We start from the raw sequence: 19941 nt of genomic DNA, 5'->3' as shown, positions 1-19941 counted from the left end.
ATCATCTGGTTGTAAAAAAAAAAAATGTTAACAATAAAAAAAATTGTTAACAATATCAACAATTTATTTAAACAGCAAGTAAACAAACACGGGTAATATTATGAAATGAAGAGGCAGTTTAATAAGATATGTAAAATAAGATTGTGAAAATAAGATTGTGAAATCAGCCATAGAGAGAGAATATGAGAAAACAGTCTTAAAGCATTTTTTATTCATTCATTTCTATCAAATTCTAAAAGGTCTCCATCCCTTCACATACATTTAGTTCACAATGAGGTAAAAATATTAGCATCAAGCACGCTTTTCATTTGCAGATTTGAACATACCTAATCTAAATGGGTGTCACTGATGTTGCTAAGTACATTGATTTTCTGCCCAGCTGGAGTACTACAGAAAGTGAGAAGTTTGCAGGCTTATCTGAGTTGATTTTCAGTGTAATCAGTTCCATGCCACAGGACGGGTGCTACAAGCCACTTCCAGACACCAAGAGTCAGAGTAAAGAATTTATAATGCATCTTGAACAGGAGATGTGGAATGGCTTCAAAACAGTAGGGATTTTACAAGAATTGGATTTGGCTTCCCCTCTGGCACCAGACAGGTATCTTTTTTTATTATCTGATTCCTCAACTCAGTGAAGTTTGTGAATAGGTGTACAACTTGAACCAGATGAGTAACTCTACTCAATGACTGTCTTCAGGTCATAAAAGGTTAATCCAATCCCTTGTTATCAATTTTCTTTGCACCTTTAGCGACTGGGTGTGTATGCACTTGCATGATCACAGGCAAGTGTTCCCATCAAAGCTCAATTTTTTCTCCTGGTAAGGGTGTTTTACAAATGCATCTTAACACAGAACAGAAAGAAAACAAAATGTAAGGAAAGTACATTAAACTCTGGCTCAACTGACATTAGTGGAAAAAGTCAAGCATTCAAAGTCACCAGGAGCAAAAGCATATTTATTACACCTACCTGTCTGTTAAATGAATCCTTTTACCTCTGCTTCTATTTTCTTTCTCTTATAGTTCCTAAAAGCCAGAGGCATAGATGGAACATCATTTTTTTGAAGTGTTACTTAAACACAGAGCAAAATCAGTATACATATCCCAATTATCTATGATCTAAGTTTAGGACAAGGAAGAGAGAAGTAGTAGAGGCTAATGCTGATAAAGCATTGTAACATCTTGGTTTGACATGCAGAGGTTACGGGCTTCAGAAATACTCACAGTCCTGTAAAGGCATGATAGAAACAAGAACCTGAAGAAAGGTGATGGACCATTTTTGCAGGTATTTATTTACAGCAGGGTCCTGACATTAAATACTGTGGTTCAAAGCAGCAAGGGAGAAAACACAAAGGTAAATGATGGAAGCTTAGTTAATCAGTCAGAGATCAACTATAGACAAGACACAGGGAGCACAGAAAATGAGGAAAGCAACTTATACCTGACATGCTGGGGAGCAAGGAGCCAGGGGCAGGGTTTATAGGGAAGAAGACCATAAAGCAATAAACAGGGAAAATGAGACTTGCAGTAGCATCTTGAATGAGTCTTAGCAAGATGAAGCAAGTCAATTCATCCCTTTTTGATTTAACCGTGTGGCTTCTATGAGATAAAAACTTTTTTTTTCTTTTTTTTTTTTCAGGTGTACTAAAATGCACATAGGAGAATTATTGCCATAATTCTCAAAGCAATTAATAACAGGATTAAGAGTGAAAGAGTTTATCTGCAGAAAGGGAGATCTGGGATAAATGTGAGAAAAGTTTTGTGGCTAAATGTACAGAAAAACACAAGAAGTATAAATGTGAAAAACATCTGCCCGTTTGCTCAATATCGTCCAGCTCCAGCTACTTCTAATGAGGTCAAAACAACCCACAGAAAATCCTAGAGCTTCAGCTGAAAAGGAACTTGGTATAACAAATGGCCCTATTGTATTTCCAGATAGAATTTAGGAATCACACATAAATGTCTAGTCTTTGTATTGCAACAGGATAATAATCTGTTTGTTAGATTTAAACTCGAATGCCAAAATTGGTTTAGTCAAACCCCAGCTGATAAAAAAAAGTGAGTCCTGTCAGAGTGGATGGCTTGTTTTCCATATTTCAATGAATGTGTCACATTTAAACCCCATATTCCCCAAACATGTGGCATTCCCACAGTTTTATCTTTAGATTTCTAGTGAAAAAAAATCAAAACAAATTACATTAAAATGTATTTGTATTTTTTAACAGTGAATTAAAGGACATTTTAATTCTCCTGAGTGCATCCTGTCTCTCACTTAGTATGTTACTTGATATATGATGTATCATGTTTGGGCACTTGCAAGCTGGAAGATGATCCAAGCCTCATCTTTATGGCCAACATTTCAGATTTGAAGCTCAAATACTGTTTATCACTACTTTTACAGTAAAGCAGTGTCAGGTCCAGAAATTCCAAAAGGTGGATAAGCTGCAAGGCATAGATTCAGTTCTGAATTTTCCAGAAGTCTGACATAATCTGATCCAGGAGCCTACACAGACATGTCACTATTTTTTGATTCACTCAGAGAAAGAAGCAGTATGGCACTGATGAATGCTATATATTCTGTTATACCTATTTGAAAGACTTTATATATATATATATATATATAAATGTATATATATATACACATTGAACCTGATTTTAACATCCCTGCAACTAAAACCCTTGAATAACTGCAGTCTTCCCATTACAATTATTGAATTCCACAAACTCCTCCAAAATCTGACTACAAAGCTACATCTTTTTTCTTTCACTTTATGCTCCCTGCCTTCCTCCTTCCTTACATTAGGATCCTTTGATGATATACCATTCAGCTGTGGTTATATCCTTTATGCTACCATTCCTTTTCTCACTGCTTTTCTAAACCCTGAAAACTACCTAGAAGTTATTAATACAATAGTACTGGTAGACCATGTCTCTTTAGCCTTAAGAATAAATGCAAATTGTAATTAGATGTATCCAGATTATAGATGTTTCCTATTAGAAGGGTGAATTAGAGTAATTCCTGTCATTCTCTTCTCACAACAATTCAGCTTCTTACATAGATTCAAATACTTCACATGTTTGCATGTGCAGAAAGTTTTAGGCCCACTTTTAATGTGCTCTTCCTTCTGTAGCAGTCATATTTCATTGCAATTTATGATCAAAGAAATTGAATTCCATAGAAGGTGGAATAATAATATTATTCCTAAGAAAATGGTGTGAGGTATCCATTTATTTACCTTCTTCTGAGACTTATGGTCACTGTTACCCTTTTCTCTGATGTTACTGAACTTGACAACAGAACCCAGACTTTCACTAGTATGCAGGCACTCAAGGATGCAGGTCAACCTCCAGGCAGAGCTGTGAGAGCCCTGGATATATCTTGCTTTTGTAGACTTAAAAAGAAGTAAGACACCAAAGTCAACTAACCATGTTAAAAACATCTTCTGGAAGTTCTCTCTGCATTTTTGGACAGTGAAAAAAATATATTTTGGGCTGATCAAAAACATTTTGCAATCACTGAGTGATAGGATGAGGGGAAATGGCCCCAAGTTGCACCAGGGGAGGTTTAGGTTGGACGTTAGGAGAAATTTCTTTACTGAAAGGGTCGTGCATCATTGGAATAGGTGTGGTTGATTCACCATCCCTGGGGGTCTTCAATAAAGGTGTAGACGTAGAACTTGGTAGCATTGTTTAGTGGTGGACATTAGTACTAGGTTAGCGGTTGGAGTAGATGATCTTAGAGGTCTTTTCCAACCTGAATGATTATACAATTCTATGATTTGGTAAGTGGACTGCACTGGAAGATATTTGCTTATCAAATCTGAAATATTCCAAAGCAGCATGTTGACTCAATGACACACACTTTGACAGAAAAGTGTTGAAATGAGTCTTTTTTATTATTATTGTTAGTACTATTTTCTCATTTCAGTAACTCGGAGGTGTTTTGTTTCAAATTTATAATTTGCTTTCACATTGTTTCAGTCTGTGTTGCTGTGTTGTTTGTTACTGTGTTTTTTTGCCTCGACATCAAAATGACATTTCCAGTGTTGCCAAAGCTTTTTTTTTTTTTTTTTTTTTTCTCAGAATTTCCTTTTCAGAAAAGATGTAATACAATCTCGAGGTTTTGTATTCATTTTGAATGGAAAAGGACATTTGGACTAGATGAAATTTCCTATAGAAATGAAAATATATTTGTTCACAAAACCAAGAGCCTGTAAGAAATTAACTTAGTGAAATGAAAAAAGAAATAAACTGTTACATTTGATTTTTAGCAGAAAAAATACACCTGTGACCTTACAAATAATAGAGAACTGAATTTTATTTTTTCTTCCACATTGCTTTAACAAAAAGCTGTGACGATAGATTTTGGAAACAGTTCCATCTCAGTCTTTTTCTGTCTTTAAACAAAGACAACTTGATTAGGTATGAATACTGTGCTTTACCTTGTTTCACATATACAGCCTTTCCTCCATTTCATAGACTACAGTCATTTCTTCACTGAGGTGTTGTATATTTCTGGGATGACAAACAAACCCAGAATCTGCAGCTCCAGGGGCAGAATCTGAGGTGTTCCGAAGGAGCACAATGGACCCATTGCAGACCTAAAAGTCCTGAACCTTAATAGACTGTCCCTGCCATATCTTGGCTACAAAGGGCAGACTGTTAATGATTTTTGTTAGAGTTATTCACTAAAGCAAAGGGGAAATAAAAAGAAAAAAGTCTAACTGGTGGGCTTGAACTTCTACTGCTTCTACTGCTGCTAACAGAAAATGGAGGTGGGATGTATTTGCTAGCAAAACTAGTATTCATCTGTATGTTTATTGTATCTCAAAACAAAATTTGCCCAAAGATTCAATTAAATCTTTAATGACATATATGGAAACTGTATGGAAACTAATTAGTCATAAGGAAACATCATGGGATAGTTTGAGACTGTAAGTTATAGTTCTTGTTTCCTCTGTGATGTCCTGTAAGACTTTATCATAAACAACATTTTGATCATTGAAAAATTTAAAGGAAAAATAAAAATAAACACAACCCACTCCACTTCATTTCAACCTTAAAGTGATTGCATAACAAAAAAAAAAAAAAAAAAAAAAAAAAAAAAGCAACTTGCTCTGCATGTTGGGAAAAAATACTCTCACATATTCTATCTCATATCTCTTTCACTTGCTTCTCCTTGCATAAAGAAATAAAGAGAGGTATTCTGGGAATTTCAAATATTTTCACTCTTTATCTTTTCTCCATTCTTCAAATTTTAAAGTATTTTCAACTTTAGAAAAGTTAGAAAACAGGAAAAGCATATTGAACAATGGTAGCTTTGCTGTTCTTAGCACCCAAGTTGGCGAGGCTTCTAGATGTCACCAGGTGGCAAACAGAAGAAAAAAATGGTATCTTATCTTCCCTGGGGGTAAAAAGTCAGAGAAGGAAAAAAAAAAAAAAAAACCTTTACATGATAAATAGAATAAACAATTATGAGTCTTATTGAAGAATAATGGCAAGGAGGTTGAAATTGGATGATCTTTAATGTCCTTTCCAACCCAAAACATTTTGTGATTCTGTAACTCGATTAATATTTTCCGAGTTCTTGCATTGCAAGTACAGGAAACAGCTGTGAAATTTCAGAATTTCCTGCAAAGGCCATTTATTTTATTTTATTTTGCCGTGCCCAGCAGGTGGAGCCACAGCCCGGCGGCCGCAGCCGGGCTAGCCGGAGCCTGGGCGTGCGGCAGCCACCCTGAAGCAGAAGCGGGACTGCGAGCGCCCTAAAGTGTTTTCGTGGCTCCGTGCCGATAAGAACACTAATTGGTTTTAAATGGATCCAAGACACGAGCTGTTGCCAGCTGGACTCACTTTTCTTGGTGAAAGAACATGTTTCTCTTCCGTCATCTATGTGTTTGCGTTTTGGAGACGTGACAAGTTTAAGGAAAAATCTGGACGAGGTTCTGGGCAGCCTCTACTGAAGGGGTTTGAGGCTGCTTTCAGAGCCAGCTCTGCCCAGTGCCCTGAACCAGCTTCCAGGTTGACCCTATGAGGGTGCCTCAACAACTCTGAAGTGCTAACACCTGAGCTTGCCTTCACTGAGTAGCTGACTAGCACCATGTGTGATTGCCCTGCATTTATCCTATCTTGTGATATAGCTTGAGCATCCTAAACTGGGTCTCTCCCACCAGTGTGGGCAGAAAACATGCAGGCTGTGATGCTCTGGATGTTTACAACCTGTAAAATCTCTCTTCACCTTTGGTGAAGTCACAGTCCTGTGACAAACCTAGGGATAGATACAGATACATCCAGGAATGCAGAATGTGTATTTACATGGGGAAAAAAGAAAAAAGATACATTAACTACACATTCCAAAGGCAGCAAATTCTTAAGTTGGTGTTTAATTCATTTAACCTTATTAGAAAGGCTCCCCTGAATCTTGTATGTGATTTGATTACATAACAAGAGATTTCTAAATGATCTATAGGTAATTATTTTTTTTTTTTACTTTTTTTTTTTTTTTTAAATAAATCAAGGATAATTTTACTTTTCAGAGACAGTACATTAGCACCTAAAAACTCCAGCCAGTAACAAGCCCCATTGCCTTATGCACAGGATAGGCAGAAGATGATAAGAAGCAGTCCTCTTCCTGAGGAATATTCAGTCTAGGTAAAAATGGCAAATAAAATGTAGTAGAAAATAAATATTGGATGGGAAACTGAAGGACGGGTGGGTTGTCTGATTTGACAAAGAAGGCACAGGGTGTGTCTCAGTAGAATTTTTTAGACAGAAATGGCTGTGTCACTTCAGATCCAGAATCCAAATCCTCATGATCTCACAGCTTGGAAAATAATATGATAAGCCCTTATTTAACTTCCAAAATGTCTTGGGCAAGAAAGACTAAGGAATAAACAGAATAGAAAACAGAGATCTGCTCATGTGCATTAACCACTAAGATTTTATTTTTTTTCTCAGATAATTTGGTCAATTCCAAATTTGGTCATTCTGTGTTACAAGTGTTATCCCAGTTTCTTCATTAAGGTTCAGTATGATTTAATTCACTCTGCATTCTTCCACTGCCTTGTACCTCCTAATTGCAGGAGGCGGGATTTTTTATTTCTGCAGTAATTAGCATGACACAGAGTTAATATTTATTGGTTCTAATGTACTGCAGTACAGATCACTTTCTATAATCCTGTAGACATAATCACCAAGTTCAGCACAGACTCATAAATAACTTGATATTATTTCAAACAATATTTATGGGAAGGTGAGCTATATCTCAAAAAACAAAACAAACAAACAAACAAAAAAATCCCATCTCAGCCACAGAATAGGTATTTCAGCTTGTCAAAATTGCAATACTTATCCACTGGAGACCTACAAAGCTTGGCTTTGTACCTGGCCCATGCACTTGCTGCCTCTGTGCCTCCTGCTCCTGGGAGAGACACCGAGTCTGTTCTCAAATGCTGGGAGCCAAGAAGGATTCATAGCTTGGGGGAATTTTGCTCCAAACTGGTGCTAGCCTCGTTGTATGGTTTAAATGCCCACCTGTGGTACAACAGGTGCTCTCCTGCAGCACGTCATCCAGTTTAGTTTAATTTGAAAGAAATTCAGTACACTTCTCTGAGACTGTGACACTCAGTCAGCAGAAATGATTTGGAGATTGACTTTGAAAGCCCACTCCTGAACTGAACTAAAACATTCATCTGGACATGGCCTGTTTATCTGTCCATGCCAAAATTCAGTGGCATCACATTAGCTTTTCACAGCCCATAGAAAAGCAAAAATTTTTAATTTCCTTCTTTACAAATTTGTCTCATATGGGAATGTACCAGACAGAGCAAAAAAGATCTTTTATAGAAATAGATTTTGTTTTGACTGTGAAAGAAAAGTTCTGCTATGGGTATTAAGAGTAAGCATATGAGTTCCCCTGTGTATTTATTCCCTGTCCTCTTATTCTTTGGAACTCCTCAACTTCTATTAGAATTTTATATTTTTCTTGATTAAAAGTTTAATCAGTGCAGTCAATTCTGTTGCACATCACTAGCGTCATCATCATTAAATTCATCAGTGCCACCTCTCAATCTCATGATGACCCTGCATCAAGAAAGGCTCTTGACTGAAGATAGCACTCATCAATAAATTTAAGAATGTTTGAGTTCCAGTGAAGACAGTGGAAAATGACACTTGAGTGAACAGTGCATTTAAGGCTACCTAAATCATACTTTCTGTAGAGATAGACTTATTTATTTATTTATTTATTTATTTATTTATTTATTTATTTATTTATTTTTCTGGCTGAGAGGTGAGCTCCTAACTTGTGTATTCAGACCTGTCTTAAAACCACTAATAGGATAACTGATGTCAGTAGGGTTATGTATATGCTTCTAATCTGACATGCATAAATAGTTTATGAAGACAGTGTTGAAAATCACTTTCAGACTTAATTTTTGTCACTGCTGCTGTTGTTAATATTGCAATTTTTGAAGACTCTATTATGGTACATTAAAAAGAAAAAAAAAAAAACAAAAAAACATTTTGTCTCATTTTTTGAGACGTTCACCTTAACTACAGAGTTTTAACTACCGAGTTTTGTGTTGAGGTCATGTAAACTGGCAGTCAGACATGGCAGGTTGGATATGCCCCTATGTAGCAAAGTGGGCCAGATAACATCTCAGTAAAATGTTCTGCAGCTGCAGGAAGTATATTAAAATTCTCTAAAACAGTTAATTCCCTCACAAATCCTTTGACAATTGCTAGCAGCCTCTACGAAGAGCTAAGTAGCCTCATTACAAATTATCAGGTGAACTGAATGAGATTCAATGTTTAAAGAAAATCAGAATAATAATTCAATAAAATTGAAGCACAAAGCCCAGTGGAGAGTGCTACTGTAAAAATTTAGTTATTAAATTTTAAGCAATCATATGCAATAAAGCAGCCAAAATATTGTTTCATAAAAAAATACTATTGCTGATGCAAATATGATTCATTCTAATGGCTACTATAATTAACTGCATGGTTTGTGAGCTGTTAATTTTGAGGGTGAATAATTGGTTAAAACAAGTTTTGTGTATTGCAATGTAATACGCTTGTTCAATTTTCCACTTAATTTCAACTAATATGTACTCCACTGTTGCAGTTTTTATGCCTATTATTTTTAATTAGGAAAAAGCAATACCTTGGTAGAACAGAAGAAACAAGCAACACTGCATGTTGTTTCCAAGTTTTAATTCTATTACAGATACTTCAAGCTCATATCACTTAACTATCCAAAACGTTAATAACTGTTCCTGAGGCTGACTAGAACTGGAACTGGGAGTGCTAGTTCCAGCATGAAGTAGAAAGAGAGAAGGGAATTCTCAGTCCACTTGTTCACTTACTGACCTCTACACAATGATTTTCAATGCAAAGTATGTATCTTTGTTACTACTCCTGACGTTTTCAGTACTCCAAATTTTTTCAGTAGTTAGAACTGCATAGTGATGTTATTCACCATCAAAATGTAGATGCACCTATTTTATGATGGTATCAGGCTCTTGCTGGAAAGCCTTGTTCATATCCACAGAAAGTGCCTAGACATCAGATCGGGTGCTTGTCTTTGGGGTGGATAATGGTACAGTAGATGTGTGCCACACACAGAGCCATATATTAGTCTTCATTTCTTTCAAGAAACAATTGTATGTACACCATCTGTTCATGGCATATCTTGCTTCTCACATTGTGCAGCTCCTGCAGCTGACATGGGCATGTGTAAACTCCATCCCTGCTGCATGCCAGTGACTCTTTGGGAGGGAAACTCATGCAGTGGACAGAGAGGGTTATTTGCATTTCCTTTGCTCCTGGCTGCCCACACACAGGGCTCCCTGGGGACAACTGTTTGATTGATAAAAGAAGAGCATATGTTCTAAAACAGACACTGAAGAGCTCTTTGCATGTCCTCCCTCTAGAGCCAAATCTTTCCAGGTGCCTGACAAATTCCCAGCACCATTGATGAAGTTGTTTTGTCTCTGACTCTTGTCCCCACCCCTGTGTTAATGATCTGGTGGCTGAAGTGCAGCTGGCAGCTTTGCTGATGACATGTGAGACAGAAAACCTCCAGCCTACTCTTCCTTATCTGGGCTGGTGCTGCCAACAGGGTGAATATGTCATTAATAACACTACACTTAAAAAAAAAAAAAAAAAAAAAAAAAAAAAAGCCCTTCAGGGTGGCTGCTGAAAGGATTTTTTTACTGCATATCTTACAGAAGCTTAGAAGCTTAAGCAGGAAATAGAAATCCAGACATTACATATTAAAAGCCAGAAAAGTATGGTTACCAATTCTGTCTTAAGCAGACATCAATTCTCTCACTTAAGAGTCATCTACTGGGCACATCATCAAACTCTTCATGGACATTTTAATGCAGTCCTCTGCATTGTATCATTATCCTCACTTTGCAAATAGAGAGGGGCAAAGGACATAGAGATAAGAGAGTTATTAGCATGGCAATCTTTTGATACAGTAAAAAAAAAAAAAAGCCAAGTCACTCTGTTGGTTCCCATGTCTCTGTAATAAAAGTATTGTCTTCAAGGCCACTACTGGATATAACCCACGTTAGCATTTCCACCTCCAGTATTCACAAAAAGATTTCTGAGGCTTTAGAGAGATTTCTGAACTCTGAGAGAAGCTCCTGGAATCACAGAAACTTTATGTTATAATTAGTGACGGACACTTTGAAAAAAACAATATGTGTGAGCTGTGGAGTTGCACAGAGAAAGGCATCAGCTGGATAGCAAAACATATAAAGGGAACCTGTTCATTAGTTCCTTTTTTCCTCTTAAAAAAAAAACAAAACAAAAAAAAAAAAACATGGTCAGTGCACATACTGAGAACAGCATCCACTATGAGCTGCTTAAGAAGACTTACACTATAATTAACATCAACAGGTGTCTAAGGAGCTGATTGTATTTCAGCCCTGTACACTAAAAACCTGCTTTCTGATCTTCCCCAACAGGCCAGATGACTCTGAGAACGCAGCACGTTCAGGACTCCAAGATGGGTTTTGTAATCAATGCGATATACTCGATGGCGTACGGCCTCCACAACATGCAGCTGTCGCTGTGTCCGGGCTATGTAGGCCTCTGTGACGCCATGAAGCCCATTGATGGCCGGAAGCTCCTGGAGTCCCTCATGAAGACCAACTTTACTGGGGTCTCTGGGGACATGATCCTGTTTGATGAGAATGGTGACTCACCAGGGAGGTAATGTTAACATCTGTCAAACTTCTTAAATACCAGACATGCTAACTGTACAAAGTAGATGCATTCCCACTTGACATCAGAACTAAGATCTCACACTTTATTTTTCATATTTTCATGCTTTCTGAGCTTATTTTTCCAAAATAACTCTTTTCATTAATGAATAATTTTAATGATATCTAAATTATGGTTGACGAAAAGAGAAGAGCTTTCAGGTACAGTCTTCCTGTGTGAACAATAAACCATGAGACCTTCAATTTTATGTTCATATACCATGATGTCCACAATAGCATTACCCTCTCTCTCTCTTTTAGTATTTAAAAACATGTGTTCAAGAGTTAAGCAGTCATTATTTGAATAATCACCTGGATATAGTTTCTTTATTAAGAAATCTAAGCTATAAAATAGATGTATATATTTATCTGGGATTTTTTTTCCCATCTAAATAATTAAAAATTACTTCATTACCCTCCAAATAAAGTCATAACAAACACTTGCATAACAGACATATATATTAATATATGAATATATTACTACATATATAAAAACATATTAATCATAATAATTAATATTATTGCATAATATTATTTTATATTGTGCTGACATAAACTAAATTGAATTAAAACCAAGCTCATTTTGTTGATAAATTAAATATCTGAGAGGGTTTTTTTTGTTTGTTTATTTATGACATATATGTATTGTCTATATAGAAGTACATATTCAGAATAGTCATGAGATTTTTTTCCTAGGTTTCTGCTTACTGAACTGTCAGAAGATGAACAGCAAGTGTGATAGCATTCAAAGTATATTTATTTATCCTTACAGTTCAGTGGATTGATTCCTGTCTCATTCACTACATTTATTTCAGTTTGATTGAAGCAGCCCTTTCTGTCTGAATTATTGGGAAGTTTTTAAATATCTGTTTGATGACATTGTGTAAACAGATAAACTAGAGGGAAAACTGTTCATCCAGTGCATTCATTACTCAAATTCTGTATTCTCCGAGTTTTCTTCAATTTCAGTGTTGTTTTTTTTTTTTTTTTTTTTTTTTTTCTTCTCATTTTATTTGAAAAACTTTTATGTCAGCATTCTCCCCAAATGATAGCAGGCCAGCCACTTACAAAAGAGTCTGCTTTAACCAGTTCTCTGGAGACACATATTTCAGAAATCTTCATGCTCAGACTCTAAGGAACTGCACCATGAGCTGGCAGGAGAAAAACACAAACTGGCAGGAATCCAGGAAAAATTTGGATGGAAATTTATTTTCATCACTGTTTTGGTGAGCAAGGCTGTCTTCCATTAAACATTTTTATTTTTACAAATAGCTGAATTCTGAAGAAAAGTGCGCAGTCTAGATTTTTCTGACATAATTTTTTAAAAAGACTTTTCTTAAAAGATTCCCATTTGAATGTAATGATGTTTGGATGCAGTAGATTGCATCCTACCTTATACCTGTCTCTTTTTCACTCATTTCTTGCAGAAAGACTGAAGACTTCAGCAAACAAATGACATGTAACACCATACACCAATGACAACATCTACATTTTTCAAAGAGACCTTTATCTTTACCTTTTCCTCATGTAGGCATGCTTAAAAATAATGCTTTAATTGCATTTCTTGCAAGGAACTTAACTGAATGTCTTTTGTCTCTTTATACTCAATATTAAATTCTAAGGAACAAGATGAAAGAATTATATTGTGTGCAGTTATTTGCTCAAGGCACTGTAGAGCATCAGTGTTTCACTGTAGAGCATGGGTCCTCCATGTGTGTGAGATACTGTAGTGCTCTGTCTACTCAAACTAATTAAATGTGTGAGAGGAAAAAATGTACTCAGAACTCGGTCATTTTAGAAACATGGGTCTTTGTTCCCTCTTCTCCTAAAATTGTCGTGTGATTAAATACAGACTATGTGCTTCAATTAGCCAACAGTGAGTAAAAATTTGCTGTTTAGTGCTTAAGGGTTTGTAGGAAGCACCATCTTTAATTCCCAGGTTTTTAGTAGTTTCTAGTCATTTGAACACTGTCAAATACTACGTACAACAGCTGAGAGAGGGTGCAGTTGTAGTGGAATGACTCATGTACCCTGTTCACTTTTGTTGATATCTGCATCTTCACTTTGTTAAACAGAAATTTAAATCCTCACAGCTGTACTGTGGTGGTGGTGTTAAGCAGGGAAACACAACATAAAAGGCCTTTCTGACCTAGATAGCTTGGGATTTCAATGTAGAGCAAAAGGGTTTTGATACTATACATCAGATGATTAATCTCACAAGATGCTTCCAGTCCTGGTCCTATTCCAAAATCCTTTATCTATATGCTGAGCTTAAGCAGATAGATAGTCTGGCTTACTTTAGGAGGGATAGAAGGCATGGAAAAAAAAATAAAAAATAAAAAAAATAGAATAAAATAAAATAAAATAAAATAAAATAAAATAAAATAAAATAGCAACATCTATGATTTCTTGGGGAAATAACAAATACCTGTAACTACTATGGAAACTCCAAAGAAAAAAATTGAAAAATCAAGAAAAAAACAAAACAAAACAAAACAAAACAAAAAGAAAAAGAAAAAAAAAAAAAAGAACAAGATGCTAATATTTTGGTTTTTCTACCAACAGGATAGGGATTCTCAGCAACTTTGTGGCACTTCTGATTTGAAACAAGTGTTTTGCACTGCGATTAGGGCACTGCTGGAAATGTGTTATTGCACCATCTGGTCTCTCCTATCCTAAAGTGATAAACTGTCCCTGCAATAACTCAAGAAAGCTCCAGAGAACCAGTGATTCATGAACTTCCACTGTAGAAATAGACTTCCTGAGTCTGGCTATTACTATCAGTCCACCAGCACTGTTCTCCTCAAAGGTCTTGTGAGAGACACTATACATGGAGGCAATAGGTTTATTTAATTTGTCAGGTTTCTTTCCAGTATTTCCCCTAGGATGTATGCATGGAACTAATCTGCAGCTACTGGAGGGATAACTATTTTAGTTCCTTGTGGTCTGATGAGCATTGGCAGTACTTTTGTTCATCTGCCCATAAAACTCTGAATTGACAGCTTTAACAAAGCAACCCTCAGAGGAGTCTTGATGTCCTGACAATACTGAATAAAGACCCCACAAGGGATTTGGGGCTAACTTTTGAGTTAGTCTGTTTATCCTTGAACAAACTGTGTCTGTGGACCTCAGAAAAAAAAAAAAAAAAAAAAAAATTAAACATGTATAAAATCAACCTGTTTATTTGGGTTTGTGTATGCATTATCTGAAATAAATTAATTTGTGTCAGTCTGGTATTCACTTCTGTAACTTTGACAAGGTAGCTGAGTCTCAAGGTTGTGGACACTTCTTTGTACAGGATGGAAAGTAAGATATTCTAAATCTAGGATAATCATAATTTTTTCTTCCTAGCTATGTTATCATTCATTTCTTCTTGTTTTGGAACAATTCAAGACTCTCATGATATGGGTAATGACATATCATCCATTCAATCAGGCTTCACTTCCATTTTCTTTCACAGGTTGCTTGCAGTCCTGATCCTGACCTTTATGTGACTTTGGCATTGACTCCCTAACATAGTCTCTTCACTGAGACAGTTAGACTTTATCTCTTCATTTAAAGCATTCTAAGATCCAAGGATGGAGACAAGCATCACAGAAGAGTTTTATTATATATATGCACTATGTCAGCCTGGAAAAAATATTGATGTTATAGCATGATTACTGCTTGCTAGTCTCAAAGCCATTACCTCAAAACTTATAAGAGAGCTTTAAGTATCTTATTTAAGAGACTATATGATTTAGTGGGTTGGTTCTTTTCATTATCTGTACATTGGGCTTCATAATGTGTACTCTGACAATATCACTCTTGATCCAACTCAGTCAATACGCTTTCTCCTGAGGACTATTTTTTTGCCTGTTGCCAGGAAAATGTAGGCTCCTCGCTTATGATCCAGCCAGGTTTTATGGGCCTATGATGGCATTCATATTCATTCTCTGTCTATACTTTTTGTTTATTTTTCATCAGTGAATATCATGTTGCTTAGTGTGATTACTGCAAAATTCACTGAGAAGGAAGTAAAGAACAGATAACGTCATTACTTCAGGAACTGCCCAACTGTCTAAGCATGAATTACAAATAAGTGCCAAAATAACTGACCTGTATGGCAGAAAGGTGGCCTGGTGTTTAGCATGGCAGTAGGAGGCTGGTGAATCCTAGGCTGCTCCACAGACTTTCATTAGGACTCCGTGGGAGCTAATAAGAGGAAGAGGAGAGGGAGAAATGTCAGCCTGAACACTGGGATCAGCTCTGGCTGTACTGTTAACACTTCTGTTAATAAAGGTTAAAAAGGTCTTACCCGGAAGCAGTCTAGAACTGAGGTATGAATAGTCTTTTCCTTCCGTACTGTATTCTATGAGGAATTAAACATGTTCTGGTCACTGATGTATTATTTAAATGTGAAGTGGGTTGTGTGGATGGATGATAATAGCTTTTGATGCTACAATGCTGTGAAAGAAAAAATGAAATAAAGAAGCAGTGCCTCTGGATCGGGTCTTCCTGAAGACTCCAGCAAGTCCCAGAGTCCTGGAGTCTGTGCCTGATGTCTCATACCTCTCCAGGTGTCACACCAAATTGTGTTATGCAAAGTCTTTTCATTCTGAAGGTCTAGATGGCTTCTACCTCACTTACCTGGCTTAATCTCAACAGCTAAATGGGCACTTGCAGACAGTGAGGAGCATCTGATATTGGGAATCACCATCATGTGTTTAGATTTCTCTGCATCTGCTATAAAAGGGAAATAGAATAGCTGAGGTTCCCTACTTAGTACATTTCAATGCCTAAATCTTGTCTTGTTTCATTGTATTCTGTAAAGAAATAAACAGTCTGAAGAGCTCAGTCATTTAGCCTCTGAGGGTTCAGTGAATTTTCAGGGTGTCAGAAGAAAATAAATTAAAATGCAAAAGGAAAAGAAAGATCGTGAAATCAATATATATATATATATATATGCATATATATATATGCATATATATATATATATAATATATTATATATATTATATATATTATATATATTATATATATTATATATATTATAATATATATTATATATATTATATATATTATATATATATAAAATATATATATGCATATATATATATATTTTTTTATATATATATATATTGGGAGAACCTCAAGGACAAGCATAATGCTGAAAATTTTTCAATTACTTTTAATGAGCTTGATGTTGACTGTATAGTGTTATTTTAATGTGAAACATTTTGTGATAATAAAATTAGAGAATGGTTTGGATTAGAATGCACCTTTAAAACAACATCTAATCCAACACCCCTGCCATGGACAGAGACATCTCTCACTAGATCAGATGATGCTCTCCTAAACTCAGCTTATTTTCCCTTTGTGTTTCCAAAGATACGAAATCATGAATTTTAAGAAAATGGGGAAAGACTACTTTGATTATATCAATGTTGGCAGCTGGGACAATGGTGAGCTGAAAATGGATGATGATGAAATATGGTCAGAGAAAAATAATATCATCAGATCTGTGTGCAGTGAACCCTGTGAAAAAGGCCAGATAAAGGTAAATATTTTCTCCATTTATTTTAGTTGTTTGCATAGCCATGAAATTTGAAAACAGGATTTTTCTGACTCTTGCATGGAGACAGTAACCTACATCTTAATTAAAGTGTACAAACTTATGTATATAGTTCTTACTCGGATCATAGTGTTCTCACTGTTTTCATGAATTGCTATTTTCTTGTTACCTTTTTTACTCTTTCATTCCAAATGTTTTAGAGCAGGTTTTGCTTTTTTTTGTTTGTTTTATTTCATTTTGTTTCATATTTTGTTAATATCTGATTCAGTGGAGTGCAAATCCCTGACTGGGACTTGTCAGTACAATTGCAGGTAATTCATAAGTAATAATTGCTACTAATTCAGTGCTAGACATAGGCACTTAAACTGGGACATTATTACTCAGACCTTGCATCTGTGGTATCTTCAGAGAACATCATTAACTACTGCTACTTAGAACTACAGGAAAAGTAAGTAAATTTTAGTAAGTAACATTTTATTTATTTATTTATTTATTTTTAATCATACCTGTTTTATCATTTAATTTCTTCTTTAGGTTTTAGATTTTTCCTTCCTCCCTTTCCTTGTTGGTGTAAGGAGTGGGACTGCACAAATCTGTCATATATTAATGGTATTCTGTTATTCTTCAGCATCCCGTGACACTAATGATCTAAAAATGCTGCAAGTCCTTGTCTTACCTTGCAGACATTTACATGAAAATTCATGGACTGAAGGGATGAGTAGGGACAACAGAGTGGCTAAGATTGGGTGGGGGGGGGGAAGGCAATTTTAATTTCTGCCATTTCACTGGAATATGAGCAGGGGCTGATGGGAGGCTGACCATGCTCTGCAACACAGAGGGTGAAACTCTTCTCAGTCTTGTGCAGTTTTAGGACAGTTACCATGATTTATTCACTGGCTGGTTTTTGGCAGCCAGTAAACGAGTTTCATCAGATTGAATGCATGTGTCTCTAGTGCATGCATATAAAGTTATATGAGATTTTCAAACTTTCTTTATAGTCAGTGGTGATACGTAGATTTTTCAAGATCAGGAATCCTCTCATTCTCAGTTAGGATTCAAAAATAGAAAAGACGAATCTTGATATAGAAGCACTTCTTTTCACTGTGGGACAGTTGGTTCAGATAAGAACACACTTTCAGCAGACACATAAAGGAGTGGGATGAATTACACCCACAGTAATTAATCATAGTTTTACAGCATGCTAACCTTCTCCAGATACAAATACATATATCTGAGAGGATAGATATGGACAAACAGATATTATTTCAGAACAGGGTGTCTCTGAGATCCTTTACAATGTGTCCACAGCTCAGTTGATGGGAGGTGTCTTCATTAACCTTCATTAAGGTTCCTTCCACCTTCTGCTTATGCTTTCAAGGAAACTCCCAGGAGGATTCTTCTCTGTCAAGGCAGTTCATCACACACTTATATATGTGCATATACTTGAAGTCCGGTATCTGAAGTTTTCTTTATGCTCTGCTTTAGGCTGTTGACTATAAATCTCAAAGTTTATGTTACAATCTCTTATCTTTATGGCATTCACAGATGGTGGGGAAAGCTTGACCCTGAGTAACTCCACGGTTGTTTTCTTACAGAATCCTGTGGAAATGAGTTATTATGGAGGAATTTGAAAGTTTCATGTAATAATATGCTATTACTCAGCAGTATTTGGTATATTCATCTGCAAGACAGGATAAAATCCAAACACTACCTAACTCTATACACTTGAAATAATGTAAAGACATACAATTATTCAAACAAGTACAGGTTCAAAGAATTAGACAATGAGAAGAAGAGCGTGAAATATTTTTTTAATTTATTTTTATTTTTTTTAAAGGGATGGAAAAGATTGCTTCATTGTTAAAAGTGTTCACACAAAAATGTTCAAGAAATGACAAATAAAAGGATGAAGAAGTAGTTGGCTAAATGATTATATACAAAGTATCTGACATGATTCTGAGTGGTTGAGAACAATTTTTTTGATTCCTAGAGAAAGATATATAATCACAGTTAGAGCTGGGAAAAAAATACTCAGTGTACTAGTTTTCTGTCAGATTTGTCAAATTCTAAGTCTTTTAGAAGAAATTTAAGAAGTTGGTTTGTTGAAAAGTTTAATAGAAAGCTGTAAATGAATTGCTTTGATAAAATTGTTTTAATAATACCATATGGTTTCTATTTTGACATTTCACTTTCTTCAGTGTTTTAGATGGTGTAAAATGATGATTTTTATAATGCATCATTTACCAAAATGTCTAAAAATTAGTACAAGTTTTCTGAAAATTTGTTTTCCCAAACACAATATATTTAAAAAGATCATGTTTTTGTTTTTTTCTTTCATTTTGAACTAGAACAGATCCAAAGATGTGAATTTTTCTGGAGGACAGATATGCTGCTTTGCAAGTAGCTGTAGTCTAAACCCTTATAGAACAAATCATTTATGCTCTTGCTGCTTTTCTCCAAGTTTAGCTATTCAGGTGATTTTTACCTCTTTTCATGCTCTACAATTTTAAAAACAAAACCCCAAATTGTAGTTTTCAAGTCCTCATGTTGCTGATGAAAAGATGCAAATTAAACATTTTTTCACTACTGTATTGTAAAAAGCAATATGAGCAATAAAGTCCTTTTCGGTTACACTCCTTTGCATTTCATTTATTGAAATTATTATAAAAAGGCATTTGGTTTTGAAGTCCCCTTCTAAATTCATCATTAAAAAACAAAACAAAACAAAACAACAACAACAACAACAACAACAACAACAAAAACAGCCACCCAAAATCTAAGTCAACCTCCTTCTTATGCAATAATTTGAACTATTTGTTTATAAATTGTTTGGAAAGAACAGAGAGACTGGGAATACTTCTCTTTCAAAAGAAATACATATTGACAAGAAGCACAGATGTTTTCAATGCCCAGAGATGATAAATAAGGATCTTGAAAAATCTGCATCTCAATCATGAGTATGCAATATCATTTGGTAGCACATTATAAAACAAGAAATCAGGTCAGATATTAAAATGGATGAAGATAACATTCTCACTCCTAAATGTTAATTAGAAATGCAGTAATCTAAATGATTCTGGAAGAGGATGCTCAGTTTAATGTTTGGAAAAAATCTGTT

At 35.5% G+C, this 19941-nt stretch overlaps 1 protein-coding gene across 3 annotated transcripts in view; it reads left to right on the top strand.

The window, feature by feature from the left end:
- GRM5 (glutamate metabotropic receptor 5) overlaps positions 1–19941 on the top strand; it is a gene marked incomplete at both ends in the record, with an annotated part of 270563 nt that overhangs the window by 215878 nt on the left and 34744 nt on the right. For all 3 annotated transcript variants that reach the window (XM_082775943.1, XM_082775942.1, XM_082775941.1), the window contains 2 exons: positions 10974–11220; positions 16640–16808. In XM_082775943.1, the coding sequence (XP_082632069.1) occupies positions 10974–11220; positions 16640–16808 (416 nt within the window). The remainder of the gene's footprint in view (positions 1–10973; positions 11221–16639; positions 16809–19941) is intronic.

This window comes from Aythya marila, assembly GCF_965140915.1.
Source record: "Aythya marila genome assembly, chromosome: 1".
In the NCBI taxonomy this organism is placed as follows: domain Eukaryota; kingdom Metazoa; phylum Chordata; class Aves; order Anseriformes; family Anatidae; genus Aythya; species Aythya marila.
The sequence above is the reverse complement of the archived record's forward strand: the minus strand, read 5'-3'. Positions and strand labels throughout refer to the sequence as shown.